This window comes from Sceloporus undulatus, chromosome 6 (genome assembly GCF_019175285.1).
Source record: "Sceloporus undulatus isolate JIND9_A2432 ecotype Alabama chromosome 6, SceUnd_v1.1, whole genome shotgun sequence".
NCBI lineage: Eukaryota > Metazoa > Chordata > Lepidosauria > Squamata > Phrynosomatidae > Sceloporus > Sceloporus undulatus.
This window is the reverse complement of record NC_056527.1, coordinates 100,959,049-100,969,706: the sequence shown is the minus strand read 5'-3', so window position 1 is coordinate 100,969,706 and position 10,658 is coordinate 100,959,049. Positions and strand designations below refer to the sequence as shown.

At 41.4% G+C, this 10,658-nt stretch overlaps 1 protein-coding gene across 1 annotated transcript; it reads right to left on the bottom strand.

The window, feature by feature from the left end:
- Positions 1-416: 416 nt before the first annotated feature.
- Positions 417-2,922, bottom strand: LOC121933749 (olfactory receptor 14I1-like). The gene is made up of 3 exons (XM_042473740.1): positions 2,908-2,922; positions 2,346-2,491; positions 417-1,380 (listed from the first exon to the last, which is right to left on the bottom strand). Exon 3 carries the CDS (start codon positions 1,353-1,355, stop codon positions 417-419), a length of 939 nt encoding a protein of 312 aa, XP_042329674.1. The 5' UTR covers positions 1,356-1,380; positions 2,346-2,491; positions 2,908-2,922.
- Positions 2,923-10,658: the final 7,736 nt, after the last annotated feature.

Genomic DNA, 10,658 nt, shown 5'->3' with positions numbered 1-10,658 from the left:
CAATTTCATGTGCACAGCTTTACAATAAAAAAGACACACAACACAAGGAAAAGGGGTGACGGTAGGAGAGGTGATAATGTCCAACAGATGGTTGCTTCTCTTCTCTCTCTAGAGGCCAAAGAAAGGCCAGTTGTAATGGAGGGCGCATCTTATCAGGTGCCAGAACCAAGGCATGATGGCGCTATGCCATACTGATACAAGTGAACTTCACTTGTGCTATTTCTCAGTTAGCCATACAAAGGGTAGAAGAACATGAAAAAAATGATACTGAAAAAAAAGATAGATAGCATAGAAAATAATGTGTATTACAGAATTAATATATGTGGAATAATGAAATCTTTATACCACAGAACTATAATTAAAGGATAAAATCATTCATTTGCAATCATTATAAAATTGTTTTCTTATAGAACAAATTAAAACATTATTTTACAGATAATTGTGAAGTTGAACAGTTTCCACAGAGCACTCTTGATCTCTTTGTTTCTCATGCTATAGATGAACGGATTCAGCATGGGAGGAATTATAGTATATACCACACCAAAGGCTATATCCAGAGTAGAAGAAGAACCAGTGGGAGGCTTTGCATAAGCAAAGAGACTACTGAATATCAATAAGGAGACAACAGTGAGGTGGGGAAGGCAAGTAGAGAAGGCTTTTTTCTGACCTTGAACAGAAGGAATTCTAAGAACTGTGGTAAAGATATAGCTATATGTTATAGTAATAAAGATAAAACATCCCACTCCTATACCAAAACTTATGACAAGAAACCCGACTTCCACTAGATAAATGCGAGAGCAAGAGAGTTTTAGTAACTGTGAGATATCACAAAAAAACTGGTTGACAGTATTAGAACAGAAGATGATGGCAAACGTGCCACTAGTATGTATGGTGGCATACAAAAGACTGGCCATGAACCCAATGACTACCATCTGAAGACAGGCTCCCTTGTGCATAATTCTCTCATACTGAAGTGGGTTGCAAATTGCAACATAGCGATCATATGCCATTATAGTTAGCACAACTAACTCCAAAGACGCAAAGAAGAAATAAAAGAAAACTTGAGCAACACACCCAGAATAAGAAATAGATCTATCATTCTTCAGAGACATAGCCATAGATTTTGGTACTATCACTGAAATTGTTCCAAGGTCAATCATGGCCAAATTGAATAAGAAGAAATACATAGGAGTATGCAGGTGGTGGTCAAGGGCAACTGCAATGATGATGAGAAGATTCCCTGTCACTGCCATCAGGTACATTGCGAGGAACACGAAGAATTGGAGGAACTGCAGCTCTCGAACGTCAGAGAATTGGAGCAGCAGAAAAGTGGACACAGAAGTAAGGTTGCTCATGTTGTCTTTAGTCCTTGTAAACTACCTGTAGATGGAAGAAGAGGAGAAGTCTTTATTAATATACAGTTTATCTGCTGATAAATTTTTAATTTCCTTGATTTAATAATGAATTCTGCTCCCTCTTCTTTTTCTGGATCATTTGTAGGCAAACAATTGCAACTGACTGTTTTGTCCAAGATTTCATGATAGGAATTCATTAATATTAGCATTAATATGAATACCCTAGTCTTACAACCAAGAGGCATCCAGAGCATTAAATGAAAGAATGAAAACAGAACACATATTCATAACATAACATAAGCCTCAAACAGGGTTGCTGTCATTCCGATCTGGGATAGGGCATGCCTCTGCATCACTCAGAAGCCATTCGAACACAACTCAAAATCTGCTGTGATAGGAGTAGTTTCTTACTGCTCCTTTTTGCAGCTCATTCAGGACCATGGTAGTGGGTGCCCGCAGGACTATCATGCCTGGTTGTCATGATCCTGCAGTGGTCATGGAGCACTCAGGGCAGGAGCGATCTCTGGCCACTTCCTCTGACCCATCTGTTTTGCCTCATAATCATTTATTTCAGTCAATCAGCATTGGCTTTAATCCTGTTAGTTAGTCCCAATTAGAGTAGACTCGTGAAATGAATTGTTGAATTTTAAATCAATATATAGGTAAATCCCACTGACTCAACTTTAGGTACCACTAGCAACATATTTCAGGCCAATATGTATAAAGGAATAAAAACCCAGAAATCTAAAGGCAAAGACAATATTGGTCCAGGACAGAGTTCCCTGGAAAATGAGATCACCCTCCAAAGTTTAGAAGTATACACATATTTCAAAATATCATCCATAAAACACTACTAGAAACAATGCGTAATATAAATATTCTTAAAACATTACTATCCTGGGGTCAGGTTATATTTCTGATATCCAAGTAAGAAAATATGGTCAAGAATCTAGATCAGCTAACTAGATCACTAAAGAACACTTTACTTACCTAGTAGTGTCTCCTGCTCCAGTCCTGACGTATCAGGCATTAACCACTGCAAGAGCTCAACAGACTGGCATCTGAGTCAGCTTACCCTTCAGCTTCCATGGGAGCAACTGTATGTGAGTCCAGTCATAATCTCATCCCAACTCTTCCTGTGACATAATTTTCAAAAGATGTGCTGTTGTCATTTGGACTACACTAAGTATTAGGAACACATCATAAGTAACAATAAGAGAGAGTGACTTCCAAGCTGCAAATAATTGCTTCATGTGCCTGATTAGGAGCCTCATTTAAGGCCTTTCTAGTTTCTTGAGATCTTACTCCCTGGAGTATAGCATATTTGATCAGAAAATATAATTGGACCTCTGCTTTTCCTTGCTCTTGGTCCCCCTTCTCTAAGCATTCTTAGCAGAAAGTCTGAACCAGGGATGCCTTTATCACATTATTTGTACTCTCAGTGGAAAATGAATACTTTCATCATTTTACTGCTTACACTTGGAACACTCATAAACCAGACAGTTTTTGAAGTAGTTCTCAGAGGAGGAGAAAGTGCTCCTCCCCAACTCACCTTGTTCCTATCTTCTCAATGCAGTCAGGTAATGGACAGGGAGAGGATAGTGATGCATGTGAGGATTGTTGCAACATTTCATTTGTTGTTGTCATGTACCTTCAAATCATTTCTGACCGATGTCAACTCTAAGACCCACGTATCACTGGATTTTCTTGGCAGTATTTTTTTCAGACTAAGTTTGTCATCACCTTTCTCTGAGGTTGAGAGAGTTAAACTTGTACAGAGTCACACAGTGGGGATTCAAAGTGTAGTCTCCCAGTGTCCTAGTCCAGCACTCAAACTACTACACCATTTATGTGTGTGTTCATAGAATCATAGAATCATAGAATCGTAGAGTTGGAAGAGACCACTAGGGCCATCCAGTCCAACCCCCTGCCATGCAGGAAATCCAATTCAAAGCATCCCTGACAGATGGCCATCCAGCCTCTGTTTAAAGACCTCCAAGGAAGGAGACTCTATCACCCTCCGAGGGAGTGCATTCCATTGTCGAACAGCCCTAACTGTCAGGAAGTTCCTCCTAATGTTCAGGTGGAATCTCTTTTCCTGTAGCTTGCATCCATTGTTCCGGGTCCTGTTCCCTGGAGCAGCAGAAAACAAGCTTGCTCCCTCTTCAATATGACATCCTTTCAAATATTTAAACAGGGCTATCATATCACCTCTTAACCTTCTTTTTTCCAGGCTAAACATCCCCAGCTCCCTAAGTCGTTCCTCATAGGGCATGGTTTCCAGACCCTTCACCATTTTTGTCGCCCTCCTTTGGACACGCTCCAGTTTCTCAATGTCCTTTCTGAATTGTGGTGCCCAGAACTGGACACAGTATTCCAGGTGGGGCCTGACCAGAGCAGAATAGAGTGGCACTATTACTTCTCTTGATCTAGACACTATACTTCTATTGATGCAGCCTAAAATAGCATTGGCCTTTTTAGCTGCCGCATCACACTGTTCACTCATGTTCAACTTGTGGTCTACTTGGACTCCTAGATCCCTTTCACACGTAGTTTCATTCAGCCAGGTGTCACCCATCCTATATCTGTGCATTTTATTTTTCCGCCCTAAGTGCAATACCTTACATTTCTCCGTGTTGAATTTCATTTTGTTAGCTTTGGCCCAGCTTTCTAGTCTATTCAGGTCATTTTGAATCTTGATCCTGTCCTCTGGGGTATTAGCTATTCCCCCTAATTTGGTGTCATCTGCAAATTTGATAAGTATGCTCCCAATTCTGTCATCCAGGTCATTGATAAAGATGTTGAATAGTACTGGGCCCAGGACAGAGCCCTGTGGGACCCCACTGGTCACTTCTCTCCAGGATGAAAAGGAGCCATTGTTGAGCACCCTTTGGGTTCAGCCAGTCAACCAATTACAGATCCATGTAACAGTTCCTTTGTCTAGCCCACATTTTACAAGCTTGTTTGCAAGTATGTCATGGGAAACCTTGTCAAAGGCCTTAGTGAAATCAAGATATACTATATCCACAGCATTCCCTTCATCTACCAAACTGGTAATTTTATCAGAGAAAGAGATTAGGTTTGTCTGGCATGACTTGTTTCTCTGAAACCCATGTTGACTTTTTGTGATTATGGCATTGCCTTCTAGATGTTCACAGACTCTCTGTTTAATGATCTGCTCCATAATCTTTCCTAGTACTGATGTCAGACTAACTGGACGATAATTGTTGGGATCCTCTTTTTTCCCCTTTTTGAAGATGGGGACAACGTTTGCCCTCCTCCAGTCTGCTGGGATCTCTCCTGTTTTCCAGGAGTTTTCAAAGATTATTGCCAATGGCTCCGATATTACATTTGCCAGTTCTTTTAATACCCTTGGATGGAGTTCATCTGGTCCCGGAGACTTAAATTCATTTAGATTAATAAGGTGTTCCTCTACTATCTCTTTACTTATTCTGTGCTGAAATTCTCCTATTCTGTCCTCTGCTCCATTATCCTCAGGTTGAGCACCCTTTGCCTTTTCTGAGAAGACTGAGGCAAAGAAGGTGTTGAGTAATTCTGCCTTTTCTCTGTCTTCTGTTAGCATTTTGCCATCTTCTCCACGCAGTGACCCTACCGTTTCCTTCTTCTTCCTTTTGCTGCGGACATATCCAAAAAAGCCCTTTTTATTGTTCTTAACCTCTCTAGCAAGCCTGAGTTCATTCTGCACTTTAACTTTTCTGACTTTACCCCTACACATGACTGCTATTTCTTTGAATTCCTTTTTTGTGATTTCCCCCTTTTTCCATTTCTTATACATGTTCCATTTCAAACTTAGCTCAGTTGAAAGTTCCTTAGTCATCCATCCTGGTTTCTTGAGACACCTCCCGTTTTTCTTTCTCACTGGAACTGTTTGAAATTGTGCCTTCAGTATCTCCCTTTTGAGAAAGTCCCATCCGTCCTGAACTCCTTTATCTTTTAGTATTTCTGACCATGGAATCGCCCTCAATACTTCTCTAAGTTTACTGAAATTCGCTCTCCTAAAGTCTAGGATGCGTGTCTGACTATGCCTGGCTTCTCCTTTCCACTGTATTACAAACTCCAGGAGAACATGGTCACTTCCACCTAATGATCCCACCACTTGCACCCCATTAACCAAGTCATCCTTGTTGGTTAGGATCAGATCCAAAATAGCTGACCCCCTTGTTGCCTCTTCCACCTTTTGGACCATGAAATTGTCTTCCAGGCAAGTGAGGAATTTGCTAGGCCTTGAGGATTTTGCTGAGTTTGACTTCCAGCAAATATCAGGATAATTGAAGTCGCCCATCACTACTACATCTCTCTTTTCTGACTGTGTGGTCATCTGTTCTAGAAAGATATCATCCAATTCCTCAGTCTGACTTGGGGGTCTGTAGTAGACTCCCACCGTAACATCCTTGTTGTTTCCCTCCCCTTTGATTCTTATCCAGATGCTCTCCACCTGGCTTCCATGATTGATGTCCAGGATCTCTTCACTGGTATAAATATCTCTGACATATAGTGCTATTCCTCCTCCTTTCCTGTTTGGCCTATTTCTCTTTATAAGGTTATACCTCTCTATTTCCACATTCCAATCATGAGACTCATCCCACCAGGTTTCAGTGATGCCTATTATATCATATTTGCTTTGTTGTACTAGAAGTTCGAGTTCATCTTGCTTATTTCCCATGCTCTGTGCATTAGTGTAGAGACATCGCAGACCATGGTTCCCTTTTACTTGCTGCCTGTGCAAGTTTTTTTGCCTCCCACTGTTGGGTCCTTGCACTGTTTGCCTTGTTTCCTCTGTGTCAGTTTGACTATTTTCGCCATCCCTTTCGCCTTCCTTAATATTGTCTCCCTTCCCCTCGGAACTCAGTTTAAAGCTCTCCTGATCAAGTTCTTGAGACTGTTGGCAAAAACATTTCTTCCAACTGTCGTGAGATGCAACCCGTCTGTTGCAAGAAGTCCCTCCTCATGGAACCGCAGCCCATGATCGAAGAATCCAAATCCTTCTCGGCGGCACCATCTGCGAAGCCAGTTGTTCACATCTGCTATTTTCCTCTCCCTTCCTGGACCATGCCCTTCAACTGGCAGAAGAGACGAGATGACAACCTGTACATCCATTCCTTTCAGCTTCCTACCAAGCGCCTTGTAATCCCTTTTGATGTTCTGAAGGCTGTGTCTTGCAGTATCATTAGTTCCCACGTGGACCAAAAGGAAGGGGTATTTGTCAGTAGGCTTGACCAGTCTTGTCAACCTCTCTGTCACATCCCGGATCTTTGCACCTGGAAGACAACACACCTCTCGAGACATCTTGTCAGGCCTACAAATCACTACTTCTGTACCCCTCAGCAAGGAGTCCCCCACTACGACCACACGCCTCCTCCGAGGCTTAGCAGCGACTGTTCCCTCGGGTGGGACTCTCAGGCTCCCCTGCTCTGTCCCTGAAGTCTGTCCATGCTGCTCTTCTTCATCCTCCTTGATATGGGAAAGAGCTTCGAATCAATTCTCTAGCTGCAAGCTCCCCAAACAATTCCTTCTTGGCTTACTTCTCTTTGTGACATTCCTCCAGCTGTCTGCCTCCTCTGTTTGGCAAGTGACCTCTTCCACCCTAGCATCTTCCTCTGCGTGGTACTCATCCAAGATGGTTAGCTCTATTGTGTCCAGGAAATCCTCTTGTTCCCTAATATGCTGAAGTGTAGCTACTCTGGACTCCAGCTGCTGCACTTTCTCCTCCAAGAGTGCTACCAACTTGCACTTGGTGCATGTGAAGTTCTTGACTTCTGTAGGCAAGAAGAGAAACATCCCACAAGAGTTGCAGGTAACTGCAGCAGATCCCTCGCTGTCCATACTGCAAAGTCTTTAGTAATGAATATAACAGTCAATCTAGTGGGAATACTTCTTTAAAGGAATGTACTGGCTGCTATCTTACACTTAAAGGGAAGGTTCTGTTTCAATATCTGATCCTAACCTGATGCCACTGGAGCAGAGTTAAAGAAAACTAAAACTAAAACTGGAAGTTGGTATATAAAGCTAGTCTGCTAGCTCCGCCCTCTTGTGACTCACAGATGTGACTCACAGAAGCTCCTCCCCTTCAGCAATGAGCACACGGTCTCAAGCACACGGTCTCAAAATGGCTGCCAAGCAGATCCTCTCCTTCTCCTCTCTCTGGCCGGACTGCTCTGGAAGGCTCTGGAAGTTGGTATATAAAGCTAGTCTGCTAGCTCCGCCCCCTTGTGACTCACAGATGTTGTGTGTCTTCAGGTCATTGCTGTCTTATGGCAACCCTAATGTGAACCTATCATGGGGTTTTTCTTGGCAGGATTTGTTCAGGGGAGATTTGCCTTTGCCTTCTCCTGAGACTGAGAGCATGTGACTTGCCCAAGTTCACTCAGAACCAGTCTGAGATCTGTGCATGAGATGTGCTCCAAGGAGTGGCTGCAAGATGGAATATTTACATACACATTTGAAGGAAATGTATGTTCCAACATGATTCTGTCCCATCCCAATCCTGGGCAGAAGGATTGACCTTTGAGTAGATATAAAGCCCTCTATTGCCCTGAACTCCCCCAGTTTTATCTTCACTCAGCATTGAGTCAATTCATCCAATGCCTGGTTGGATGGAAATAAGTAGTTTAGACATGTCACGTACAGAACTGATGTGACAGCATCATGTGCAACAGAAGGAAAGGGGACACTTGTCACAATGCCATCAGGCCTCCCTAAAGAAACTGAGCCTTCCCACAAGGCATCTGACTCCATCCTGGCTTCTTAGGGAGACAGGAGGTAGGCTCAATGCCTTCTCTAATTGGGCCAAATCAGAGTATGATGAAGGGCCCTCCCTCCAGTCCATCTGCCCTGGTCCAGGCCTCCGAGGGAGAGAAGATCTGCTGGACTTTCCCCCTTCCCCACTGCCATTCTCTTCTTTTGTGTCTTGTCTCTTTGGATTGTAAACCTGAAGGGAGGGAAATGTCTAATTAACAATTTGTAAGCTGCTCATGCAGGATTCCTAAAGGTGAAAATTTTTCTTGTCCTCAGCACACTGGGTGGAAAATGTTGAGGGTAGAAATTGTTGCAGCAAGCAAAGGGTTAAACATTCATATGCAACGTATGTGTGTTAGTAACAGCAGTTCTTTAAATTGGAGAGGTGCTGCACTAAAAACAATTGGAGACGATAATGCCATTTAACTGCATGCAACCATATGCAATTTGTCTGTGATTCAAAATAAATATTTCTTTGACACTGTGGGTTGAACAAACTGAAAAATTCCTCGGGATTGCTATAGAAAAAAACACTGTTGAATTTCCAGTTACTCGTTCACAATTTGTTGAGCTGAAGCACATATAACAATGTTTTCACAGCCAGTATTTTGCCCATATGGTCCCAGCCCCCAATCAATGATGTTCAACAGGCATGGGAAAATGAATGCACAGTGAATGATATCATGCAACCAACTTCCAGTTCTATAGACAGTGAAGGAGAAAGAGGTCAACACAGAGCTACCATTTTGTTTCAGGAGCTGCATTTTTAAAATGCTGGCTGGATGTAATATTGTGATGACAATAGTTATAGAGTTAATCATTTGTAACTGATTTGTACTCACAAAGAAAACATATTCATGCATGTGGCACTATTGTGGCAATTGTAAAAGTTCTCCAATCCTGTTTTATCAGGTAGCATCCACTGAAAGCAATGGAGGTCTGTTGTCTCATTGACTGGGGTGCAACAGACTGGTGTTTCCAGTTCTCTCTGCCCAGTGATATCTGGTGTGTGCTGCTATGGGAGACTTTTTGACTCAATGGCACAGTATGACTACTATCAATAAATAATCCTCCTGCTTCTGATTGATGCAAATGAGGCAGAGGCTTTGGCCATTCGACATAACCTAGTTAAGTACTGTATACTTTGTGAGAAAAGAATGAGTGAGACAAGTATTTAGTGAGAAAAGAATTTCTCCATCTCTGCATCCTTCAAGGAAGACTGAGAAAAGATGAACACATAATTCTAGTTTTCAATGAGAATCCGAACTTTTTGGTCAGATCTAACTACAATGCATATTTACATGTTTTCTCTCCTCCTCCTATGAAATGCATGGGAACTTTATTTTCTATTCTCAGTTCCACATATTTCACGTCTTAACCTCTAAATCTTCTTATTCTGAAATTTATTTAAGAAACCTGTCTTCTCTGTCCCTAGGACTGGGTCATTTATGCAGTGACTCACACCTGTCAGCAGCATCCTTGCAACTTGTGGGGTTGAGATTTTTTGCTCAACATAATTGGAGAATCAACTCCAATTGAGTTAGGAAGCCTCACCACCTTAGATTAAGATGGAAGGAGCATAAGACAAGGTTTTTGCATTGTTATATGGATGGTCCTGAGGAATCATAATCTAAATTATCATTATTTAATTATCCAGTACTTCAGTGAAACAAATTCTGAGAGTATCTTAAAAAATCTTAATTAGACAAATCCCTGCCCACAGCTTTACAATAAAAAAAGACAAAAAACACAAGGAAAGGGGGATGACATTAGGAGAGGGGATAAAGTCCAGCAGATGGCAATGCAGGACCAGTTGGAATGGATGGGGCTTCTTATCAAGTGCCAGAACCAAACCATGATGGAGCTATGCCATACTGATGTGAATGAACCTGATTTTTTAAAAAATTCATATAGATTTCAGTATAGATCAGTAAACATCCTAATATGTAAACATCCCATGTGATTTTTTAAAAAAAATATTTATTTAAAGCATTTATTTCCAGTCCTTTAGTGAAACAAATTCCAAGAGTATCTTAGAAATTCTTAATTTGACAATTCCCTTTCCCCAGCTTTAAAATAATTTTTTTAAAAGACACAAAACACAATTAAAAGGGGATGACAGAAGGAGATGGGACAAATCCAGCAGATGCTGTCTTCTGTTCTCTCCAAAGCAAGGCCAGTTGGAATGGAAGTGCTGGAACCAAGGCATGATGGAGCTATGCCATACTGATGTAAGTGAACCTGACTGGTGCTATTTCTCAGTTAGCCATAGAAAGGGTAGATGTATATGAAAAGAAAAATGATACCGAGAAAAGGATACATGGCTCAAAAAATAGTGTGTGTTACAGAATTAATATATGTGGGAAATTAAGTGTTTATACTGCAATGTTATAATTAAATGATGCAATCATTCATTTGTAAAGATTATAACATGGTATTCTTATAAAACAAATTAAAAAATTATTTTACAGATAACTGTGAAGTTGAACAGTTTCCACACAGCACTCTTGATCTCTTTGTTTCTCATGCTATAGATGAATGGATTCA

Bases quoted from the DNA above. Each gene is read 5' to 3' on its own strand.
- LOC121933749 (XM_042473740.1), bottom strand. From the start codon at position 1,355: ATGAGCAACCTTACTTCTGTGTCCACTTTTCTGCTGCTCCAATTCTCT.